This window comes from Drosophila albomicans, chromosome X, assembly GCF_009650485.2.
Source record: "Drosophila albomicans strain 15112-1751.03 chromosome X, ASM965048v2, whole genome shotgun sequence".
Classification (NCBI taxonomy): domain Eukaryota; kingdom Metazoa; phylum Arthropoda; class Insecta; order Diptera; family Drosophilidae; genus Drosophila; species Drosophila albomicans.
Window position 1 is genome coordinate 27,712,843 of NC_047627.2, and position 26,129 is coordinate 27,738,971.

Below are 26,129 nucleotides of genomic sequence, written 5' to 3' on the forward strand. Positions count from 1 at the left end.
TTTATTTTTTTTGTTTAAATTTTATTTTAAATATCACGGCATTCAGCTGAGGTCTGATCTGATCTATTTGTTTTTATGTTTTGTTTACTTTTTAAATATTTCTGTTAACACTTTTTGCTTATTGCAAGTTTATGAACTGTGCTATGCGATTTTCTTTTGTTTTTTTTTTTTGTTGTTTAACAATTTACTTTAATGAGAGTGAAAAAAATGGGGGAAAAGAAATTTGGAAATAAATTGAACTAAGCAATGCGTTTGATAAAATTAAAATGACAGCGACTACAAATTGACACTTAAGAATTGGATTAATTAAAAAAAAAAAAAACAAAATTGCATAAATTTAAATCCTATTTTGAAAGTTTTGATTGCTTTTAATGCTTTCAATCACTTTTTAAAGTTATGTTTGCAATTTTAAATGTGCTTTGCTAAAACTTTAATGAGCTTTAGTTGAGCAAACGAGCTTTCAGCTAGCAGAAAGCTTTCAGTTTGAAATTAGTAAAATCATAATTGTATAGTTAACGTCAAGTGTTGGAAAACAAGTGTCACTGACCATTAGCAGTGTTGTGAAACTCAACAAAAGTTCAGGCTTAAAACGAGCTTTTAGCTGAAAGTGCTCAAGCTTAATCCAATGCTTAAGTGTCAAGCTGTAGCTCGTGTCATTTAGAACTTATATAGAATTAAAAAAAAAAAAAACTAGCACCTAGGAGCTACAAAGGGGGAAGGATTTAAGGATTTGCGTGTGCACTTTCACTTGATGTTGTTGTTGTTGTGGTTGTAATTGTGGTTGTAGCTGTTGATTTTGTTGTGGTTGTTGTTGTTGTTGGTGTTGTTGCTGTTGTTGTAACTGTTGTGTGTTTAAACAATTGAGCGCAAAAGCGCCGCAGATTAAAATTGTCGCCAATCGACGTTGCACGTTGCATTAAACGCGTCGCCGACGGCCGCTGAATTAACTCTCACAACTTTGGCATGCTCTCACCGGTCTCCAAATCGCCAGCAATGCGACGACCAACACGATTACGTCCAACATCATCATTTCCTTCATCATCTTCATCGTCGTCGTCATCATCATCATCATCGGAATCAATGTGCTTTCGAGCAGCTGGAACGCCAACAACATCATCGTCGACAACAGCAACTGCAGCGGCGCTTTCACTGAAATGCATCAGATTCGTATCGATGAGGCCATTGCAGAGACTCAAAGGTGGCGACGATTGCGAGGGCGGACCCTCGAGCGAGAGGCGACTGTTGGTGCTGATGCTGCTCAGACTGAGTTGATCGTCGAACACATCAATGTTCACCACAGTTGCCAGCTCGCCATCGATGCCCACAGCAGCCAGATTGCTGTGCGCCCCCTTTGTGGCAACTGTTGCAGCAATGTTGCTGCTGTTGCTGACAAATGGTGGAGCAACAGTTGCCAGTGGCGCCGCCGATTGCGGTGGCGGTGTGATGCTCATTGGTTCCACTTCGCGTAGATCTGGTTGCGGTTGTTGTCGTTGGACAGCAACAGCATTGGTTGCTGCTTGCATGTTGCTGCTGTTTGGCCGGCGATTGCCTTTGCCTTGGCTGGTTGCTGTTGCTTTAGTCGTCACATTGTTGTTATTATTATTGTTAATGTTGTTACTGATCTGCTGCAGTCCATCCATCTGATCAATGCCAAAGAAGTTTCCTGTGAATTGAGATTTAAATTAAAAATCAATATATAAATATTCTCCAACAATAAAATTGAAAAGAAACATTATTAAAAAAGAAATTTATAAATATTTTCAATCAAGATAATTGAACACGCAAATATGTTATAAAAAATATGATTGAAAAATAAATGCTTAAATATTCTCCATCAAGATGTTAATAAGTTTTTCGACAGCCACAAAATTTAATACAAAAATGTGATTTAAAAAAAAATAATTAAAAAAATGGAAAGCCACAAAATTTAATACAAAAATTAGATGTAAAAAAAATAATAATAATTAAAAAAATCTGTAAATATTCTCTATCAAAATGTTAATAAGTTTTCAAGGAACCACAAAATTGAACAAGCAAAAAAAATTGAATCAAGACGAAAAATAAATGTTAATACTTTGAAAAATGAATACAAAATTAATAAAATCAAGATTAAAATAAAATGTTAATTCTATAAAAAAGTTAAAAAAAATAATTAGAATCAAGACTAAAAAAATAATACTTAAAAAAAGTACAAAAAAAATCAATAGAACAAAAATAAATTTGAATACTATGAAAAAATAAAAAAAAAAACAATAGAATAAAAATTTAAATGCAACCTTAATACAAAGAAAAAACAAAATAAATTGAATGAACACTTAAAATAAATATTAATACTATGAAAAACTAAAAAATAAAATACTATAGAATCAAAATTAAAAAGCAATGTTAATATAAAAAAAATTAAAAAGTAAAAATCAAGCAATTGAATTAACACTAAAAAAAAATGTCAATGAAAAAGTCAAACAGATAATTAAATAGTTTATGCCTAATATGTAATAATGCATGAAAAATAATTAAATAGATTCCGAGCATAAAATCTTTATTAATAAAAAGTAAAACAGAATTCTTAATTTCATTTTTTTTTGCCCACAGAAGCACCTTTAAAATAAATAACACACACATTTTTATGGTAGTTTTAACTAAAATTGCATTTATTTAATTATACATATTTAATTTAATTAATTTTTAGTTTTCTTTTGTTTGTTTGTTTTTCATATTTTTTTGTTTACTCAATATTTTTGTTTGAAAATCATAAATACTGCAAGTTATATGTACAGAAAAACTATTCATTTTTTTGTTGTTGCATATTTTTTGCTTAAAGTGTTTTGTGTGTTTTTTTTTTTTTTCTTTACAACATTTCGAAAGCTTTGCCAAAGTTGAAACAATAAAAAAAAAATCCTTATAAGACGACAAAAAAATATAGATATACAATTTGATTTTTATATAATAAATTAACACAATAAACATAAAAAAAATAAAATAAAAAGCGCCAAAAAAATTGTAACGAGTCGAAGGTGTTTTTTTTTTATTGGTTTTTTTTTTGGTTTTTTTCTATATTTATTTTTTGAGAGCGTTTTTATTGTTGCGGTGCAGAGTTTTGTGTGAATGGTTGTTGTTGTTGTTGTTCTTCTTCTTGTTGTTTTTGTTAGTGGTGCAGTTTATAGTTGGCATTATAAAAACTTAACGAAACTTAACGAAAGCAGGCTCTAAAAAGTGTAGAGAACGATTGTGGCTTTGGACAGTACTTGTGTTTTCTTTTATTATTTTTTTGTTTATTAATATTCATGTATTATTTGTATTTATTTTTTATTTTAAAAAAATTGTTTTAAATTTTATTTTAAGCTGGGTTCCTGGCTGTTGTCCGTGTATTTGTGTGTGAGCAATCAGTATTCTGTTTAGTTGTTGTTGTTGGTTTTTTTTTACATTTCATAAATTGCGTGTCAAGTGTTGTTTGTTTATTTACAATTTTAAAAAATTAATTTTGAGTTTTTAAATTTTTTTTTTATAGTTTAATATAATATTATATATTTATAAGTGTGTGTGTATTGAGTTGTTGTTGTGGGTGTTTTTTTTTTTAATCGCTAATCATCATATAACCTTTGCACTTAAAAATTGTTAGCCATAGTTTTTTTGTTGGTTTTGTTGTTTTTTTTTTTTTTTAGTTTAAACGAGTTGCTAAATACGCGTATTATAATATATATATATTTTTTGTTTGTTTTTTGTTGTTGTTGAAAATCACATATTTTTTTTTTTTGTTTTGTTTATAAACATTTTGTTTTGTTTTTGAAATTACGAGTGAGGGGCACGTATAGAGAGAGGGAGAGAGAGAGAGAGATAGAGATATATATAGAGAGAGTGAGGGATGTTGTTGTTGTTGTGTTGTACTGTTTGTTGCGCTAGGTGGCGCTGCTGTGCATCGACGTTTCCTGCTGCTCCAGCACTTGAGCTGGCTGCAACTGTTGCTCCTGCTGTTGCTGCTGCTGCTGTGGCGCCTCTAGCTGTGGCTGTGGCTGTTGCAGCTGTTGAGCGCGTGGCAACTCGACGACATCGGTGGCTGGATTGTTGGCATAGAGATGCCACAGCACCACCAGACTGAACACGCACAACAAACAAATTGCTAATTCTTATCTCTTGCGACGCTTCGTCTTCTTCTTTGTGGCACTCGGCTGACCTCCGGACACGCCCACACCGAGCACAGTTGTTGCCGCAACAGCAGCAGCACCAACTGTTGCTGGCGTGCTGGTTGCTGCTGCTGCTGATGCTGCTACTGCTGGCGATGCACTGGCAACACTTGCCACAGGCAATGAAATCGATGCCACCGATGCTGGCAATTCCAATTCGGTTGCTCCGGTTAGTCCGCCGGTCACATTTGTGGTCTCCACGCTGCTCTCCTCAGCGGATGAAGTGGATGACGAGGTGGCCGCCTCGATGGCAGCAATTAAATTGATTTTATGCTCCAGCTTTTTGGTTTTCAGCTTATGCGGCACTGTTGGCAAACAGCTGCTGGCATAGATCCCATCATCGGAGGTGGTTGCCGGCAACGGACCGTCGCTGTCTGTGGTTGTTCCGCCTCCACCTCCGCCTCCGCCGCCTCGACCTCTGCGAGCAAAGTGCAGCAAATCGTCTTCTTCGTCTTCTTCATCCTCGTCGTTGTTGTCCCCCCCGGGCAGTGTTTTGTTTTGTGGCGCATTGTCATTGTCATTGTTATCCTCCTGGGTCATGCTGATGCTGATCAACGGACGCAGCTCCTCATCATCCATTTGTTGCTGCTGTTGCTGCTTCTCCTTCTCCACCTCATCATCATCATCGTCGTCGTCGTCGTCATCATTTTGGGACTGCTCCTTGGCCAGCGTCTTGGCACGCTTGTGCTTCTTGCTTTTGCTTTTGGGTTCCTCCATGAGCAGCAACTCCTCGCTGCCCGATGAATTGTTCGATGTGGATGTGGATTTGTTGTGCTCCTCCTCCTCCTCCTGCTCAACAGCAACAACAACAGTTGCTGCCTTCGATGTTGTTGTTGTTGTCTTGTCCAGCAGCTGCGCATATTCGTTTTCGTAGTGCAGCGAACCGCAGAGCGCCATGATTAGATTGCGTTCGGTGAAACCGCGAGGCGGTGGCGTTATTTTCCGAGGCATTGCCACATTCTCCTGCAGCGGACTCTCAAAATTGATGAGACTCTCCGGTGTGGCCGCCAGCTGATCCTCGCCCAGCACTTGCAGCGGCTCCAACGCTGGCAGCGGCGGCAATGCATCCAACGCTTCCAACGGCTTCAATGCGGCCAGCAGAAAGTCATCAAAGTCGGGAAAATCATTCCCTGCGGTTGTTGTTGTTGCTGCGGTGCTGCTGTTGCTGCTGCTTTCGAAACTCTTCCACATGCTGCTGGGTGGTGGCACAGCTGGCGGTGGCATTTCAAGCACATTCACACTGTAGCTGGGCAGCTCATCGGCTTTGCTTAGCTTACTCTGCTGCTGCAGATTGAGTGGCTTACTCTTTCCTAACTTCCCGATCTCGGGTTCCAGGAGTTTGGCTTTGCTCTTCAGCTCCTCCTGCAGATTGAGGGGTTTGCTTTTCGACTGCTGTTTCACGGGTTTCGGCACGTCGCAGTCATCCTGTAATTTGATTGGTTTGAGCGGCTTGACTTCCTTCAGTTCCTCCGGTTTCTTTTGCTCCGACTCTGGCATCTGTTCCGGGAGTTTCAGAGCTTTACTTTTACCCGGCACAGGTTTTACTTCGCGAAATTCTTCCAGCTTCACGGCTTTGCTTTTCTTGGGCTTCACCTCTTCCTCCCTTTCGAGTTTGCTCTTGGCTAACTTTACAGGTTTTACTTCCTCTTGTTCCGGTTCATCCCAATCTTCATCCTTCAGTTCCTCCGATTTCTTTTCCGCCGACTCTGACGTCTGTTCCGAGAGTTTCAGAGCTTTACTTTTAACCAACACAGGTTTTACATCGGGAAAATCTTCCAGCTTCATGGCTTTGCCTTTCTTTACCTTCAGCGGCTGCAATTCATCTTCTTCCTTTTCCAGTTTAAGGGGTTTGCTCTTGGCTAACTTTATCGGTTTTAGTTCTTCTTGTTCCGGTTCATCCCATTCTTCATCCTGAGGTTTGACGACCTCTAGCTGCTCTTCGGTGAGCTCAACTTGCATCTGCTTGGGCGACTTGCTCTTGACACTCTTAACTTCTTGCTGTTCCAGCTGCTCCTCAGCCGGCAACTTTTGGGTCTTGTTTGGGCCTTGCTTGAGGGGTTTTACTTCCTGTTTCTCCTCTGCCTCAACGGGCTTGACTTCCTCGAGATCTACGGGTTCAACCAGCTTGGTTTTGCTTGGCTTTAATAGTGGAAAATCTTCCTTCGCCACTTCTGCTTTCTCGGTTTGCTTCTTCGCCTGCAGTTCCAGCGGCTTCAGCTTGCTGAGCTTCAGCGCTTTCAGCTCCTGTTCAGGCTCCGGTGCAGCTTCGGGTTCAAATTCCGGCTGCGGTTCGGGTTCCCATACTTTCTCCGTTTGTGTAGGTTCCTCAGCTTCCTCCTCCTCCTGCTGCACATGCAACGCTAAGCCTTGAGCGCTGGCGCTGCTCATCATAACCGCTGCAATTGTCTCTTTGTTCTCCAGCAAACTGTCAGCCGGATCCGGATCGGGTTCTTTTTCTTTTTCTAGCTGCTGCTGCTGTTGTGGTTGCTTTTTGTCTTTCTTGTTGCTGCCCTTCTGCTGTTGTTGTTGCTGTTGTTGCTGTGTGGCAGCTGCTGCCGCCTTTTGCTGTTGCTTTTGCTTGGCCTTTGATTTTTTGCTGGACTTTACCGACACTGTGGAGCTAATCGATGTTTGCATTTCCTCCTCAAATGTCTCATCCTCGCTGGCAGTTGTTGTTGTTGTTGTTCCAGTTGATGCTGATGCTGATGCTGATGATGATGATGTTGTTGCTTGTGGCTTCAATTGGCTGGCAGTTTTATTAAGCGATTGCTGCTCCGGTTGCAACTGCTTTCCTGGCTTATTCAGATGCGATAGCTCGGCAAAACGCTGAGCTTGCGCCGCATCCTCGGCAGCTGTTTGAGACTTTAACGATTTCTTCTTCAACTGCTTCTCCTTCTGCACAATCACCTCATCGACCTCCTTGGCAATCACCGGGACAATCAGTTTATTGGCCAACACAACGGGTGGCTTTGTGAGCTCCTCACGTGCCTCACGCTCCCGTCTCGCCGTCTCCTCATCGAGCTGCTGCAGCTGCAACTCATGCTTGCGCTGCTCGGCGAGCTCATCACAGAATATAGCGACCACCGGACGAAAGAGCGCCTCATCGCAATTCTCATGGATAACACAATCCTCGGCGGCCAATTGTCCGACCACCTCATCGAGCATATCCGTCTGCAGTTCACCGCTGATGCCCGCATGCACATCGGTCACCGTTCCCAACGGATTCACAATCTTCTCGATGCGCGTGGTTGCTGTCAAAGTTGCTGCTGTCCCTGAGCTGCTGCTGCTGCTGCTTGGCGCCTGATCGTAGCTACAGATGTTGGGCAAAACGCTGGCCAATGTCGAGAGGGTTTCGTTGTTGTTATCCTGCTGCTGTTGTTGTTGCTCATCGGCATCGTAATCCGCCGCATCGTGCTCGGCCAGCGCATCATAGTAGCAGGCATTGTCGCAACTTGTGGCCACATTTGTTGCCGCAGCTGCAGCTGTTGCTGCTGATGATGCTGAACTGATGTTTGTTTCGGATATTGCAACGCCTGAGGTGTGGCAAAGGACGAGCGGGCGGACGGGCAGACGGTCAGACGGTCAGACACGGGCACAGGACAGAGAAGAGAAGAAGAGAAGATAAACAAATTATGAGAAAAGCGCATTTTTTTTTTTTTTAATTTTAATTTTGGAAAACAAAAAGCCAAAGGCGAATTATTTACTTTGCAAATATTCGTTTTTTTTTTTAATTGCTTTATTTTTTACTTAATTTGTAAGCATAAAAAGTTCAACAATAACTCGATAACAACTTGGGCAAAATGCACAGAAAAAAATACAAAAAAAAGAAAAGTATAAAAAAAAACTATATATAATATTTGATATTGCATTTTTTTTTTGTACATTTTGCTCTTGCTTAATAAATTGTTTTGTTTGATTTTGCTAAAGTGAAATGCTTGCTACTAGTTTTTATTTTTATTTTTAAGTGTATTTTTTTTTTTTAATTTTATTTGAGTGAGTTTTTTAAGCGTAAAAAGTAAAAGCGCTTTTTGGAAATTGACTAACAAAAAAAAACAAAACAAAACGTAAATGCGTAAGGAAAAAAATATAAATTAAAGAATTGCAATTCTTTAATTTAGATTTTCTTTGTTGTAGATAGATTTTAACGAAATTATATGGCTTTGGCTTTTTATTCAAGTTTCAATGTAAATAGTTTATGTGCTCTTTCTTCTCAACTGTTCTCTCTCTCTCTCTTTCTCTTTCACGCTCGACCGCTCCCTCTCTCCTTCGCGCGCTCTCTCTCTCTCTCACTCTGTCTCTCTCGCTCTCCCTCTCGCTCACTCTGTCTTTGTTTCACTCGCACACACATAAAAGCATTTTTTGGTTTTGGAAAATTTTGACGCGACGAAAGCATAAAACGAGGAAAAAGCCCAATATAAAAAGAGGGAGAAAAAGCAGACCAAGATGATGATGAAGAAGAAGAAGAAGCTGAAGTAGAGGTAGTAGAAGAAGAAGCAGCAGAGAAGACACAAAATAAACCGCCTCGAAATAAAAGGCAATTGCAGTGGGGAAAAATGTTTGTGGAAGAGCGGAAATTTTTGAGGGGGGTTAGGAAGATTTTGGGAAGTGTTTCTTTAGGTTCAGTTCGGTGATTCTAGCTGAAAGAGAAGCACAAATGTTTTTCTTCACAGGTGTGTGTGTGTGTGTGTGTGTGTGTGTTTAGGGTAAAATTAAGTACAGTTTCTAGAAGAAAAAACCCCAAGGAGAAAATAAAGCAAAACAGAGATTCAAATTCACAGTGCAAAATAAAGAAAAATCTAGAAAGAAGAAATAGATTTTTTTTTTTTTTTTTTTTTTTTTTTAAGCCAATTTAAGGGAAGTGTGCGTGTGTTTTTTTGCGTGTAAATTTTTGTGATTTCAATTGCTGTGGTAAAAATTTTGATTAGCTTAAACTTAGATTATTAAAAGAGATTATAGATTAAATTTTTGTTTTTGATTTGTAAGCGCTGTGAAACCCGCAGCCAGTGTGACCGTACCACAAAAACACCAACACAAGTAAGTATAAAGAAAGTTGCTTAAAATTTTATACAAGTTGAATTTGTTTTATTCACACACACACACTCGCATACACACACACACACACACACACACACATCATGAGAAGGAAGGGCGCTGAACGGGAAGAATGGGAGAGGGTGGATTTGAATGGATTATGATTGATTGATCGATTGATTGATTGATTGATTGCACTGCAATTGCCGGGCGGACAACACTCGTCAAACTTAAGAACCAATGCCAATTTCGTGGTGTTTTCAATATCATATCACCATTTCTTAATTTTGGATTTTACAAAGTTTCCATAAAGCGTATGTATCATAAAAAAATAAATAAATATGTTTATCAAGAGAAGCGAAAAAAATAAAATAAACAAGAAAACAAAAACGAAAACGAAACTCGTAACTCGTAACCAGGCACCGCCAACAAATAAAAGATGCATTCGTAAAACGGCAAACGTTTTAAGAGTCGATCAAGAAATTATATTATGAATTGTATAATTAACGACAAACGAAAATCATTTGCAAGAATTAACAACAACGATACAGCTTAAGAGTTCAAACGTGATTCAATGCATGCATTTAGGATTTTTTTTTTCAAAATTACAATTGAGTTTTATTTCAATTTAACTTAACAAAGTTGTTTGCAAATTAAAAATTACGAAATTACAATTTAAGTTATATGTATTAAAAATTTAAATTTCCAAAAATATTTTACAAATTAAAAATAGAATCCATTTTGTTCTTAATTACAATTTAGTTATAAATTATTTTAAAAGACAAAATGAAATCAATTTTTTTATTACATTTCAATTTAGTTATAAATCAATTTAACTTAATAAAATTGTTTACAAATTAAAAATAGAATCCATTTTTTTCGAAATTACAATTTAAGTTATATTTATATTTAATTTTCGAAAGTTATTTTAAACCACAAAATGTTTTAATTGCAATTAAGTTATTTTCAAATTTAACTTTTCAAAGTTCTTTTAAATCACAAAATAGAATCTTTTTTTTTTTTTTGGTTTTTAGTTCGAATTTAGTTATATTTAACTTTTCAAAGTTATTTTAAAATACAAAATGGAATAATTTTTGTTGTTACAATTTTTATAATAAAACTGAACTTTACAGACATTTTAAAATACAAAATGAAATCAATTTTTTGTTTATATATATTACAATTTAGTTATATTAGCTTTGCAGTTATTTTAAAATACAAAATGGAATAATTTTTGTAATTACAATTTTTATAATAAAATTGAACTTTACAAAGACATTTTAAAATAGTAAATGGAATCAATATTTTGTTGCATGCCTTAAATCACGTTTGAATACCTCAATGCTCAGAGTTCTACACAGTTATTAGTTAAGCTAAACACAGAAAATAGTCTGCCATTGAATGGATCTCTCGAGTTTGAAACTTACCCGTCTCACGACGCGCCGCAGCCGTTGATGGAGACTCTCGCATGGCATCGGCGAGATCCTCCTTGAGACGCATATCGCCGTGTCCATAATCCGAGTCCAAGTGGCCGTGACGGAAGCGATCCATCAGCTTGGGACTCTGCTCAATGCTGCCTGCAACAGCAACATCAACATCCGAACGCGATAAAGACAAAGAATTACAATTTGGACTTGATTTCGCCTACTTACTATACGAACCCGATTCAATGAGCACTGGCACCGAAGAACGTCCAGTTGTCGCCACTGTGGCAGTGCCACTGCCCACAGCTGCCCCGCCCAGTGGCATATTCAAGGGGCTGGAACGCTCCACGGCGGTTATAACGGCGCCGCCACCGCCGCCTGGCGTCAACGAGGCGCCCGATGCGGCAGCCGTTGAGGGCAACGTTGTCGTCGTTGTCTTCGTCACACCAATCTCCACAGCTTCGGCATCCACGTGATTCAAATTGGAGCTGAACAGGGGGGAGGGGAAAGAAAGGAGCTTAAATTAGTTTGGATTGCTTATGAAGTAAAGGTTCCTGTTTGGGCTGCACTGAACTTAACAAAGCTTTAAAATATACCAAATTAATATACCAAATATTTAGTATATTGATATAGTACCAAAGTTCAAAATATACCATAGACGGCACAATGTACCACATTTTCGGCCAAAGACCCCCAGTAAGTAGGCGTTTTTGCCCATACAAAAGTATTTGTTTAATACCTTCCACAATTTTTATCTGATCGCAATCAAATTTTCAGGACTCATAAATACTATAGTTATTATTGTATACACCAAAACTAGCTTTAAAAATACGCTTGATATACGATTTTTTTTGATTTGCGGGGGCGGAAGTGGGCGTGGCAAAAATTTGAAATAAACTTGATCTGCGTGCAAACATAACAAATGCTGTCCAAAAAAATATAGCTCTATCTCTTATAGTCCCTGATATCCAGTGTTTCATACGGACGGACGACAGACACACAGACGGACATGGCTATATCGTCTAGGCTGTTGACCCTGATCAAGAATATATATACTTTATAGGGTCGCAGATGCCTTCTTCTACCTGTTACATACATTTCCTGTCGGCACAAAGTTATAATACCCTAGCGGGTATAAATATACCAAATTAATATACCAAATTAATATACCAAATATTTGGTATACGGTCGGAGATGACTCATTCTGCCTGGCACAAAGTTATAATACCCTTCTACCCTATAAGTAGTGGGTATAATACATAAATAACTAAAGTGTTTATTTCAGTATGATCCATGTTATAATTTGTACTATTCTACTACATCATTTAGTTGCCTAAAATATAAGAAAGAATTATAAAAAATATTGTAATAATGTTCTAATAGACTCGTATTTTTCTTGTTTCATTGTTAATTTCTTGAAAATGTATTTTAACTAACAAAGATAAATTTTTATAATTTCCTTGCTCGTTTACTCTCCCATGTTTGTCTTTTTTTTTATTATTTGTAAATGAATGTTTAATTGATCTATTATACAGCATGTCATATTGCCAGCGTTACTTTGCATTAAGAATTTAAGTACATACAGATTTGATAAGATAATTCCTTTACATGACGATAGAACTAATAAATTAAGCTAATAATTGCCAACTTCAACTTTTATATAAAACATTAGAAATATAATTTCCTTTGATGTTTTCTTGGAACATTTTGTATTTCCGTTCAGCTCTCAGCATAACTTAATTTCCTACTCCTATAGTTTATTGCCTGATCTAAATACTTGGGCTAAAAATTGATTTATTGCAAACATATATGTGCAAAAATGTCGAATCAAACTATTTTCTTATATATTAAACCTTAAAACATTGAGCTACCAAATTTCAGCAGTCTAACTCTGCTAAGTGCTCAGTTCTCTGAGTTAGTTTTTCCTAATTTCCCTCAGGATCGATTAAATGCGATAATTTGAATGCTTTGTAAAACTCACCCGCTGGGCGTATTGTAGTTCTTGAAGACGAACTGCGGCCCCATCCAGAGACGACGATGGGGACCCGCGTGCGTGATAATCTCGACCTGGGCCAACCAGCTTTCGGCGGCGCGTTCATCCTGCTCATCGAACTGATGAGCGCTGTCCATCAGCAGGCTGGCATGGCGATCCTTGATCAGCCAATTGTCCAGCGCCAGCGGTGGTATAATTTCTTGAGATCCATCCTTGCGTCGACCCAGATTCCACTGTGCCTTGGCCTCCACCTCCAGCTCGATGGGCGTATCATCACAAATCTTCTCTTTGGCAACATCTAAAAAAAAAAGCGTAGAACGAATTTCATATTATAAAACGATTGTAAAATAGAAAGTACTTTAAAAATTTGGCACCCACTTGAGGCTAACTTCGTGTCCAGATCGTATTGAATGAGCGCACCATGTCCGGCCATCACAAAGAGCGAATCGACCGCCTTCCTCTGCACTCGATGCGGTGCCTCGCGCGTCGCCGTCGGCGGCTCCAGAAGCCATGAACGCGACTTGGCAAACGTGGCACAGACACTCAACGGTTTGCCGCTGTCATCGGAGAGCGAGGACAAACGCTGACGCTGATGCGACCCAACGCCATGGGAGCCATGTGAACTTCCGCCACCGCCGCTGCCGCCATGCGAATGCTGATGGTGATGATGATGATGATGATGTCCACTGCCCCCGGAGACGACGCCGCTCAACGTGGCACTTCCAGGCGGCGAGCCAAGCGTGAAGGGCTGCCGGAGTTGGGCCAGCGGCTGGACGACAGCGGGTCGTGGAAATGGGGGCAATGTGGGATTATGATACGGCTGCAGGGATTGCACAAACGTTGTGCTCTCCGAGTGCGATATCGGTGAGCTGGAGCGTCCGTCGGCGCCGAGACCGGCGCTGCGATGGAAGCGCGACAGCTTATTGACCACATGCAGCGAGGTGTGTGTGCGCACGCCCATGGCGCCGCCGTAGGGCGTGATGGGGAAGACGTGTGTGGTGCCGCGCAACGTGGAGACAGCCGCCCAACGCGAGTCCAGCGAGAAGGCAATGTGTTGCACCTTGGCGCTGGTATCGCCGCGATGCAGCACATACAAATGATGCACGGCCGCCAGGCTGGAGCCCACCGGATGCGGTTGGATGCGAAACACATGGAAGTCATGGCCACGACGATCGGCCGTCAGCAGCAGCATCCCAGAGCTATCGAATTCCATGGCCACCAGCGCCTCGCTGTGCGCCACAAAATGCGCCACAATTGGATCACCACTGCTCGGGGACGACGACGACGGTGTGCCCGTCGTTGGACTGTAGTCCTTGATGGGATGCTGCAAAGGAATTTCATTTCATTAAAGTTGCTTATTTTAATGGATTAACTGGCTTTTAGTCTCACCTTGACATCAATGATGGTCACCACACCCGATTGTTTGGCATCCACGCCCCCGGTGGCCGAGTCGAAGCTGCTGCTCTTCGAGCTGTTGCCGCTGCCGGCGCTTGTGCCCGTCAATCCGGCGGCCACCTGTTCGCCCAGCTCACGAAGGCCTTTGCCAAAGGATTTGGCCGCATTTAGCACCGTTGCCGTGTAGCTGGGCACGCCCTCGCCATCGCAGCCGCCGCCGCTGCGCTTGGTGTGGAGCAGCTTGTGCTCCGCATAGGCCAGCCAACGTGGACCAAGCGCTATGGGATTCGGATTGATGCTGATAGTAACGGAAGGGAAAGAATCACGCAAAATATGATTAATACATCTACGAGTCTTCAAAGTTCTTATTAAACGTTATAATGCGCTTTTAAATCTACTCAATTGAGAACTTCGATGCTTTCAAAGCTTCTGTAACAATGCGCTTTTAAAGCTTTTCAATTAAGAATTAAAAATTGAGCCCCTAAATCTTTAAATTTCTTATTAAGTGTAATAATGCGCTTTTAAAGCTATTCAATTAAGAATTCAAAATTGAACCCTTAAATCTTTAAATTTCTTATTAAGTGTAATAATGCGCTTTTAAATATACTCAATTGAGAACTTAGATGCTTTCAAAGCTTCTGTAATAATGCGCTTTTAAAGCTATTCAATTAAGAATAAAAAATTGAGCCCTTAAATTTTTAAGTCTCTTATTAAGTGTAATAATGCGCTTTTAAAGATATTCAATTAAGAATTAAAAATTGAGCCCCTAAATCTTTAAATCTCCTATGAAGTGTAATAATGCGCTTTTAAATCTACTCAATTGAGAACTTCGATGCTTTTGAAGCTCCTATAATAATGCGCTTTTAAAGCTATTCAATTAAGAATTAAAAATTGAGCCCTTACATTTTTAAGTCTCTTATTAAGTGTAATAATGCGCTTTTAAAGCTTTTCAAGTGAGAATGTATAAGCTTTAAAAAGCTCCTTATGCTTTAAACACAGACAGCGTTAAAAGCTACTGAACTGATCGTTAACGATCTTTTAAACATCATTTAACTTAATAGAGAAAGCGTTTATAAAACTCTTAAGTTGAGTGATATTGTCAATATGCTCCTGAAGCTACCCAATTGTGAGTAAAAAGCTGTTAATATTGAAATCGAAAATATAATGTGTTAAAGCTACTTAAAGTTTAAAGCTGTTTTAAGTGCACTTTAAGCATTAATGAGCTTTTACTTTATATATCATAGTTTGACAGCTGCAAAGAGCTTTTTAAATTGCTGGTCTTTGTTTACATCAAGTGGAAAAAAAGCTAAATTAAAAGCTAAGCTTACAAATTGTAACCAATAAGCTTTTACTTTGTATTTCGTAGTCTGATAAAGCTTTTCAGTTCGCTCTTAATGTGCTTTTTGCTTTAAGTTGTTATGCCTAGTTTGTAGAGCTTGCTATGCTAATCAAAAGCGGAAAACTTCAGCGCTTACTCACCCCGGACTGGGAAAGCAGGTGGTAATTGTTAGGCGATCCTCCAGCGTGCGGGCATCGATGACAGCGAGACACTCGTGGAAGCTAATGACCACTGCTGATCGATTTGCCTGTATGTCCAGCACAGGATTCTTGAACTTCATCGTCTTCACCTGGGCGCCCGTCTTCAGTGACACGAAATTGACGGCACTAAAGTGCGACGAGCCACCGCCAGACAGATTTCCGGCCGAGGCACCAGAGCCACCGGACATATGACCTCCATGTGGACCGCCTGACAACAGATTGCTGGCCGCAGCGCTGCCGCCATCGACGAGAGCAACGAGAGGTCGCTTCTCGGCGAATGCATCGACGGGTTCATCCGCACGTCCGGTCTCATCCAGAGCCGAGGCGGCTGTGGTCGGTGTGGGCAGCACCCGGAGTGCGGTGACGACGCCATGACGCCAGGATAAGACCTCGACAGCCTCACCGTTGGCGGGTATGGCCCAGACCTGAACACCCAGACCGTAGCCGAGGATCAGGAGTAAGGGAGGCGCCGCATTGCCTTCGAGTTCCCAGTCATCGCCGAAGCGAGGATCACTCACATCGGCGCTCGTCTCGAATCGGGCCCAGGTGATTGTGTCCTTGGGATCCTGCAGCGGTTGATGCACCAATGTCACATCGTTGATGAAACCAATCGCCGAGTCCAAAATGGAACGATCGCTCACTGCTTGAGGTGGCACAATGGCGGGCATCGTGTGGCCACCACCACCGCGTAATCCCAAATTAACACCACCACCACCGCCTCCAACACCGCCGCTGCTGACGCCTCCGCCTCCGCTGCTGCCACCTGTGCCAACGCTAATGCCAACGCCAGTTGTATGATGATTGTGATGATGATGGCGCCGTGGCGAGTCCGCTGACATTACTCTGTATTAAGACGATGCTTTGGCTTGGCTTTTGGGGATGTTTCCTTCCGCCTTTCGCCTTTCCCTCTCCCTCTCTCCGTCTAAAGTGAGACGGGAGTGAACGGCAGAACGAGAGAGAGAGAGAGCAAGCGATGTGAGTGAATGTGTCTCTCTCACGTTGGAGACAGACTGTCTCGACTGCTCAGCTGTTGTCAACTGCAAAGAGAAAGCATAGCAAAAAATAAATAAACAAACTGCAAGCTAATACAGTTAAACGTTCTCACTCTCTGGCGTTCTCTTCTCTGCTTGTGTGTATGTGTGTGTAGCATTTCAATTCCAAGCGTTGCGTTCGTTTGTCGCTTTTGCTTTTGCTTTGTCTCAATCAAATGCTTTTAATCTTTGCTCACTCGTGCCCATTCCCTTCACCAACCTCCGCTATTCTACTAACACACACACACACACATACACATGGCCCGCACCCCTTTTAAGTTTTATTAGCGTATTACGTGTAGTTTTGCCTTCTCACACACACACAATCACGCGTGCCTTATTTGCTTGCATGTATTGCACGCCAGGGGGCGACAACCATTCCATGGGGCGTAAATTAAGTGCAATAAAACAATACACACATACACACACAGAAACGTTAATAAAGCGAGCTAAATACGCCAACTAAACGAAATTGGTAAACAAATTTGTAACGTGCTTTTAGCTTGTTTTTGTTATTCTACTAAAACCAAATCAAAACTATTAACACGCGTCGGCCAATGCAAGACAACAAAACAAAACAAAACAAAACAACAGCGAAAAACACACACAAAAAAAGTTATCATCAGGCCACCAGCAACAACAGCAACAACAACGAGCGAACACACACAAATCGAAACGAAATGAGAAACGAAACAATGCAAAAGCAGAGCCAAGCTTTAGAGTGGCTCAAGAGCACAAGCAAAAGAGACTAAGTGGGGGGGAGAGACAGAGAGAGAGAGCGAGCAGGAGAGCAACAGCTGGCCGCAGCAATGCATCAAAAGCAACAGTAACATTAACCCATGTGCGGGCCACGTGCATATTTTCGACACACACATGGAAATGCAAGTCAACATTTTTGATAGCTGACAAAGGTTAAAGGCTTTTAATACGCTACGCTTATTGTGAAATTGTAAACAGATTTCGGTTGTTATCGCTTATCGAAGCCCCCCGCTCATAGCCTCTTAGCTTATCAACCCGATAATGAAAGCAAATAGAAATGGCTTACCCTTTGAAATACATAAAATTTGATAACAATAAAATTAGAAATTGAAATTAGAATTAACTTATTTTAAATTTAATACAATTTTTGAATTTAACAATTTAAGATATTTTTCTTTTTCTTTAGGTATATTAATAAAATTATAAATTGAAATTTGAGTAATCTAATTTTAAATTAATAAATTTTAATACAAATGGTGAATTGAATACTTTTGATAATAGGTCTAATTATGGACAAATGTTTTTGTAACACTCGCAACTGTCTCTCAAAAGTCAAAGATCAACGCTTTGAGATCTATGTGCATAACTAATAAATGTTGTTGCGATACATATCGCAAACAATACGAGAGATGTGCTGAAAATACTCACAATATGTTCGCGTAAAAAGAGACTGTTGACAAATTCAACACCGAGCTTGGATCACATTGTAAGTGCTTAGGGTCACGTACTTGTATATGGATTGTTTTAATCACTTAACTTGCTTGCTCAGCTCGAATTAACTTTGTTGTGGAATTACAAAAAAATAAAAAAAACAAATGTATTCAGAGTGGTAAAATTGCAATGCGATTGTGCAAGCGAACTTTGTGAAGTAACGCAATCGATTAAAATGTAGAAAGTTAACTTGAAGAACATTGTATCGACTGCGTGTCGACAGCTATGAATGAATGTGTCATAATGCAATTACACAACTTTATTGTCCGATTATATACATACATATATATATTTGGGGGGAAGGAAAGGTGAGTCCAGTTAGGGGTTAAGGCTAAGCCAAAACTATTTCACAAAGCGCATGACGCATGCAAAGTTAATGTTGTGATGTCGATGGAGCACATAAGGGGGGATGGCATGGCACGAAGGGAAGAGAAAGAGGATGGAGGGAGGCGGGAAGCGGGGGTAGTAATTTCTTTGTGCTGTAAAGTGAGGAGAAACGTTGCATTCCTTCAATTGACTTGCGCACACGCGCAACGAAACAAAATAGCAACAGCAACTAAAAGCAATGTCATACACACACACACACACACACATACGTATAGACAATGGATCTGCTTTTCCTCACCCTCCACACACAGTGCCATGCAGCCACCCAGAACTAATGCAGTCAACGGAGGCCCGCAACGCATTTTGTCTTTGTTTTTACGATAGGCGAAAAAGAAACAACAACAACTACAACAACAAGAGCAGCAACAGCGCAGCAGCAGCGCAGCAATCGCTGACCGTTGTTGTGTGAGAGCTTTTGTTAGTGTGCAAAAGTTTCGACTGTGTGTCACACACTATGTGTGTGCGTGTGTGAGTGTGTGTCAATGTTAATAAGCCAGTCAGTCAGCAAAAGTTGAGCGTTCGATTTCTTTGTGCACGCAACACAGACAAAACTACATACGTATATGTACATATGTATGTTCATGTCTATGTATGTATGTCTATGCGTGTTATTGTTTATGCTGTGTGTTCATTGTCAAAGCCACTTGACAAAATCTACGCTAAGCAATATGCTTTTTGGGTGGACAAAGAAAAAACCACAACAAAACGCAACACACACATATACGAATATAACAGGTGTCACACATACACGCACAAAGCAGAGAGAGAGAGAGGAAGAAACAAAAAAAGAGAGCGAGAGAGCGGACGCAAATAGCCATGCAATTTGAAGTCCCATTTATAAACACTTGTACCACCGTGCACTGTGTACTGCAGTGGTGTGGGTGTTAAGGGCAAAGTGCGTCATCATTGGACAAAAAGCATTGCTGCTCAAAAGGATTTCGCTTCATTGTAATCGATACGAAGAAAATTGCTGTGGAAATTACTACCTCAAGTGTTCACCGCCATGAAATATGAAACCCAAAAAGACTTAATGAAAATTCACTGTATTTAATTGCGTTGCATTCTTTGTTTAGTTTGTTGTGCATGGATAACAAAAAAAAAAAAAAAAAAAAAAAAAAAAAAAAAAAAAAAAACTTGTTTTCAATCATCAATCAGAAATGATAATTGTCTTACACGTGCGAATTACTCATAATTAACGTAAAGCTATAAAATGTTTATTTTTTTTCTATTATTCATATTTGCAATGTGCGCTAATTATTGTTTATTAAAAGCTTGCACAAATTGATTTTAATCAGTATAAATCTAATCATTTTTTCGAGAGTATTTCAAAGTCAATTGGAAGCAGCTTTTAAAATGCAATAAGAATAGAATTCGATCTATTTCTATAGAGTAACTTTGATAGAATAAATGTTAGCTGACATATGATAAAACTTTCCGTAACTTTTATCACTATACTATAAAATTAAAATTATAACACATCCTATCTAATACCTTTAACTTTGGAAAATGAATATGATCAGGAATTTGAAATTATTTAAAACAAAAACGAAAATAAAATATGAAATTAAACATAATTTTTTCTACATTAAATTCCAAATGCATCTCATAAAGTGTAGTTTTTTTGTTGTATTTTTTGTAAATGCAAGGAAACAATACAATGGAATGCTGAGCTGTTTGTTATTGCGACATTCGTGGTATGGTTGTATTTTTCAAAGTGGCCCATTGCATTTCTGATCACGTACCAAGGTACACGCACACTGGGCTTAGTGTAAGCTGAAAGCACTGCATAGCGAGCTTAAGGAGCTTTTCAAAACAAAAGCGCACAAATACATGCGCATTTTACAAATACATATATAGTACGAGCAAATAGAATATCAAAAAGAGAAGACTGCTGTGTTTATTTATGTTTTCAATTGTCTCAGCTATTTCTCAATTCACAGACAAACATTTATTTTACACCCACTCACCCAAAAATATTTGGCAAACATTTTCTAGTCAAACCCATAACAAGGAGTGAAAGAGAGGGAGCGAGCATGAAAGTGTTTGGGGGAAAGAGATGCTGCATCTATGCGCTTTGCACTTTTCAATATCAAACAGAACGAAAATCCATTAAAATGGTCGTTGAACGTTCTTGATGTGCGCTTTTAATTTCGTTAATTAAGCGAAATAAAATATATGTAAATATGTATGGCAGCGAAAAACCAGCAAAATGAAGAACAATCAAATTGGTGTCATATCAATGCAATTTGTTGTTGTATTTTTCTGTCCTGTATTTCGATTGCTTTATTTTTAGTTGTTGTGGCTAATAAATTTTTTTTATATGTATTTTTTTTTTGTTTTTTTTTTTGGAAACAAAGACAAAGACCCCACAACCGAAAAGTAATTATCAAAACAGTAAAGCAAAATAAATAAAAATAACAGAAAACAAAACAAAATCAGCTGCACCGAAATGTTGTTGTTTTATCTGCTCTTCTCTGCTTCTTTCTATCTATCTCTCTCATTTGTTTTGTCTAATATCTCTCCACAAGTGAGACTAACGAAGAGCGCATAGTGGTCTAAGAGTACTAGCAAAGCATTCAATTAAAATAAACAGTACATTGTATACACACATGCATGTGTATTAGCATTAGGTCATTGTCTATATTGCAAGTACTGTTATAATAAGTGCTCACAAAAATAATCATTCTACATATATGTAGTTCATGTGGAATTTAGCAAATTTCATGTATGTACTTGAATATATATTTTAGAAATAAATTGTGTCCCATATAGAAAGTAACAAAATTTATCTTTTAATATTACAAATTTACTTCATTCATTTGTTATTGGAGTATGAATATTTAATACTTGCGACATATTTTAAATTAATTTAAATTAACTTATAAAAGCGTGTTTGAAGGAAGCAATTATTATAATAAATATTTCATAAAAAAATATTATAAATTGAAATTTGTACAAATTAAAATTTTGATTTTTATTTGTACTTTACTAACTTTTTGATTATTTCTATTGTACATTATAGGTATAGAAATTAATTAATAATTTAAGCAGATATTGTGATATAAACGGAAAACTAGGATTTTTATTTTATTGTTTTCATACACTTAATTATGAATGTTTTTGCTAAGTTTCCATCATACTTGAAGCACTGTAACAGTGTGTTTCACTATCAGTTCGTTTCAGTTACTCGCTGTGCTGTATTGTTATTGCTGTCGTTGTCTGTCTAACGCACACTATGTACATACGTCTCTCTTCTGTACGTGCACATACATACATATATACAGCTCTCTCTCTCTCTGTGTGTGTGTGAGCAGTGATGTCGACTATGTATATTTATGTGTATGTGTGTGTGTGTGTGTGGTTTTGAAAGCAAAGCAAAACAAGAGCAAATATTGTATATTCACTGCGTTTACAAAATCTATTATGCAAAAATTTATTAAATAAATTATGAAATCGCGTTACACACGTATAGAGTATATACATTTATTTATGCATGTATGTGATAGTTAACACAAACATACAAATGAATTTCGTCTTCATGCGTATTTGTGTGTACTTGAAATAGTTTCGAAAACGAACGTCAGATAAACAAAATAAATTGCATAAATATTACATTTGACTTTCTATACATACATATGTACATGCATACATACATACATACACAGACAAAGTGTGTGTGTTTGTTTTGCGCCTCAGCGTTAACGAAACAAAGTTAAAAAGAGAAGGAAAGAAAAAAATAATATCACAACAACCACAACTAGAAACTTACCACTTGACGCTGCTGCTGTTGTTGTTGTTGTTACGACGACGTCAAGAAACAGATGAGAATTGGTTGCTTTTTTGTTTCTTTTTTTTTTTGGTAGGCAGCAGCAGCAACAACAACCGACTGGTTTAACTCGTTCCTCTTCCACTCGTTCCACAGCTTTGACTTAGCCTATTATTATTACTGCTGCGTTGTTGTTGTTGCTGCTGTTGTTATTGCTGCTGAGAGAGCACAAAAACAACAACACAAACAAAAATCATATGTTTTCAGCTGTTGTCGTGTTAGCGTCCTCTGCTGCAGATTTTTCTTCTGTTGCTGCTGCTCTCTTTTTTTTTTGTTATGCCGTTTTTGTGTTTATTATGTGTGCTGTTCTTCTTCTTATTCCTCTTCTCGCTCTCGTTGTTGTTGTTGTTGCATTCGGCAGCAGCAGCAACAGTAAATTCGAGTTGTTTTTATCTTTTGGCTGGCAACAAACAAACTGCGTCTTGCGTTTTTTTTCCGTCGTTTTTTTTTTTTTTTTGGCTGCGTCAATAATGACACGCCCACCGCCCAAATCGTTCGCTGTCGACTGTTGACGCCCACACACACTCACACACACGCACAGGGACGCGCTGCTGCAAACACAAAGTCGAGCTTAGAAACAAACTTTCAAGTGCAAAGCTTCCGCACCTCGCACCCCGCTCGCGATTGTTTGAATTGTGTCAAAAAAAAAACACAAAAAAAATCAACGAACGAACGAAAAGAGCGCACACACTGTTCTCTCCTTTGTTGCTGCTGCTGCCTCGCTCGCTCTCCCACGCACACACACACGCTCGCACTCACACAGCAGTGAGAGAGAGGCAGGCTGCGACGTCTGCGTCGTACGTTCTTTTTCTTTGCTTTGCTCTGCCTCAGCTGCTGATGATGTTGTTGTTGTTTTTGCTGCTGCTGCTGCTGCTGGTGGTGTTGTTGTTGCTGCTGCTGCTGCTTCTTCTTGCTAGCACACAAATTAACTGCGACATTAAATTAAATCTCTGCTTTGCTGTTGCGTTTTGTTTTTATTTTGAGCTTGTTTTTACTCTGTTTTTCTTTTTCCATCCAAGTCTTTGAGTTGTTCTTGTTGTCGTTGTTATTGCTGCTGCTGCTGCCTATTGCGTTTATTAATCGATTTCACTTTTCTTCTCAGTTTCTTCTTCTATAATATTTGCTTGCTGCTCCAACACAAAACAACAAACAAACGAAACCAAAAAAAAAAACAAAAAGGCCTTCGAACAATCACAAATATTGCAATTTTATTTGCTTGGCCTTTTTAATTACTATTTTTTTTTTTTTTGCTTGCAACCTTTCGTCGTATTGTTTTATTTTGTAATATATTTTGCACTGTACACAAAAATTGATTCTGTTGTGTGTTGTTGTTTGTGGCGCTGTCGTCGTGTTGCTGCTGTTGCTGCTATTTATTTTGCTCAAAACTAGAGATGGAGAAATATCGATGGCGAAAATCGATGCATCGATGGTTTTCACATTTTTGTAAAACATCGATTTATTTTTGCTTGCACATCATCGATGGTTTTTGGAAGTTAAATAATAAAAATATTAGAATTTCAAGCATTATTATATCTTCAATGAACTTAAATAAATTTAGGATTGTTGTATCTTTATAAATGAGGCTATTTCAGATTTTTATCAGTTGTTGGAGTGTGACCACAACATGCTTGAAAAAAATTTTTATGTTCGTCAATGCGAATGGCAAAATGCAGGACTGCTGAGAATCGTAAACTGGTCACACTTCTATGCAGAGCGCACATAGTTTTCGAAACGCGAGTGAAAAATCGCGACGTTTTACGCTGTGTTAATTTCGGTTTTTCAAAATGACGTGACGTAGTTTAAAATGTTTTAAGTTCTCCATTCAAGTAACCGTTTCGCATGGATCTGATTTTCGTAACCAAAATAGTTATTTTTTCGGTTAAATGTGAGATTGAAAAAATTGCGAGTAACGGCATTTTTTCATACATAAGCAGCAACTTAAAGCCGACAAAATGTAACATCACTCATGATACGCACCGTTTAAATTTTCCCCCGCTGACGCGAATATCTTTTTTTTTTTTTAAAAAAGTAACGTTTCGGTTATATATAAGATTGAGAAATTTCCGAGTAACGGTACTTTTATTTCATAAAAATGGCGGCCAAGCGAAAATTGGTAAGGCTGAAAAATTCCATAAAACACTTTTGTTACTTTTCAGTATTTTTTATACCACCAAAATTATGGCATTTAGTTTACTGTCTCGCAATGGCGGGATTTACCTAAAATTTAAATGAAAAATATAAAATATGCATTAGAATTGTAATTAGTTCAACTTGATTACACTTCATAATTGCGTATTTAATAGCTTTCTATTTAAAATGGATTGTGCACCGTTAAATAGTAAGCGCAAAACGAGTCTTTTTTAAAGTTCTGTTAACGCAATAATGAGGCGCAATAAGAGTCACTTAACAGCTGTTTCGATACTTCTCCGATAAACAATTGCCATTGTCGCAATTTTGAAGAAAAACTTAAAAGAAAACTAAAAAAATACTAAATTCACTATTTAAAAACATTAGGTATTTAAATATGGAAATTAATTTTTAATTTCCAACTTGATGCAATGCTAAGCAATCGTTATCGATATTTCCAGCTGAGAAAATAGTAAAGTGCTGTGAAAGCCGAATTTCAGTGTTGCAAAATGCAATGTTTAATTTGAAAGAAACTTAGTCCGCAATTAAATAAAAACATGCACTACATAGACAAAAATAAAAGTGCTGCATTCTGTAAATATTGCAAAACGAAAAGAAAAACTAATTTTAAAATGACATTTTCATTTAAAAATGATTATTTATTGAAAATAAGCTGCAAAACACATTTGTTCAATACATGCAAGTATAATGTCGCAAGTAAATGGGTTTTTAAAAACTGTTATACAAGCGCCAGGATTGGGCAGCACTGTCCAAGGACTGGTAACAACAACAGCAAACAAGCCTCTCACCTGCGCGTAGCGCAAATCCACGCTCAGAGAGTACTCAACTGTTAGTTAACATTAACAGTGGCCAACAGATGTAGTTATCCTTTAACAGCTGTTAGTTAATATGCTCTCACTTACAGTAGCGTCCTTTCGATTTTTTCCACAGCATTTAATTGAAAATTTTCAATATTACCCTTACGATTTACAATGAAATTACGAAAATAATACAATATCGTGGCATTAATTGAATGGTTGTAAAAAAAATATTGATCAATAGGTGAACAATTTGGCTGGAGAAGTTAACTGCACGCATGTGTTCCACTGTGCGCTGCGCTGCCTGTTAAACGAGAACATGGCCGATAAACAGGCATTTCTGATTGGGATTGTTGTCCATGCCGTGCTGCTTGCTCATTGCCAGTTTGACGGCGTAAGAGTTAACGTCAGTAGGCAGCAAGACGTAAACGAAAATGGTTGTGTTTTTGTTGTTACGTGAACGTTGATTTATTTATGCATCGTTTTTTTGCGATTTTTTTTTTGGTGATGTGCGTGTTACTCGGTAACAACAATTGAAATCATACATAATAATGATGAGTGCTAAGTGGCCGGTATATTGCAAATATTGCTAAAGATAATTTAAATATACAACTGCAGCAACAACAACAACTGCAGGCAACGTCAACATCAAAACACAACGTAAATATATTTTTTGTCGGCTTTTTGTTGTAATTGTTTTGTGTTTCCCTTCATTTTTTTTGTGTTTGAGTGTGTGCTTCATACCAATAATTTGTTGTATCATTGTTGTTATTGTTTTTGCCTTGCAATTCCAATAATGAATCGTGTAGTTTTTGTTTTTTGTTTTTTTGGGCAATGCCAATTAGTGTTTGCGTGTGTGTGTGTGTGTGTGGTCTTATAAGAATGAAAAATATAACAAAGCGCTGCA

General features: G+C 38.5%; 2 protein-coding genes across 4 annotated transcripts in view; one reads left to right on the top strand and one right to left on the bottom strand.

Moving 5' to 3' along the window:
• On the bottom strand, window positions 1-23,642 carry LOC117578056 (breast carcinoma-amplified sequence 3 homolog). 3 transcript variants are annotated; one of them, XM_034263190.2, is made up of 8 exons: window positions 22,221-23,641; window positions 15,504-16,600; window positions 14,019-14,322; window positions 13,008-13,953; window positions 12,618-12,927; window positions 10,865-11,124; window positions 10,640-10,789; window positions 1-1,663 (listed from the first exon to the last, which is right to left on the bottom strand). In XM_034263190.2, exons 2-8 carry the CDS (start codon window positions 16,400-16,402, stop codon window positions 951-953), a joined length of 3,582 nt encoding a protein of 1,193 aa, XP_034119081.1. In that variant the 5' UTR covers window positions 16,403-16,600; window positions 22,221-23,641; the 3' UTR covers window positions 1-950. The 3 variants fall into 3 exon arrangements, with proteins under 3 accessions (XP_034119081.1, XP_051864613.1, XP_034119080.1); XM_052008653.1 differs by lacking the exon at window positions 1-1,663 and adding an exon at window positions 3,536-7,714 and having other exon boundaries at window positions 10,874-11,124; window positions 22,221-23,642; XM_034263189.2 differs by lacking the exon at window positions 1-1,663 and adding an exon at window positions 3,536-7,714 and having other exon boundaries at window positions 22,221-23,642.
• A 1,959-nt stretch (window positions 23,643-25,601) lies between these two features.
• Window positions 25,602-26,129, top strand: part of LOC117578124 (neurobeachin) — a 294,046-nt gene continuing 293,518 nt past the window's right edge. Inside the window, exon 1 of the mRNA XM_052007160.1 lies at window positions 25,602-25,882. The gene's annotated coding sequence lies outside the window, so the exon portion shown is untranslated. The remainder of the gene's footprint in view (window positions 25,883-26,129) is intronic.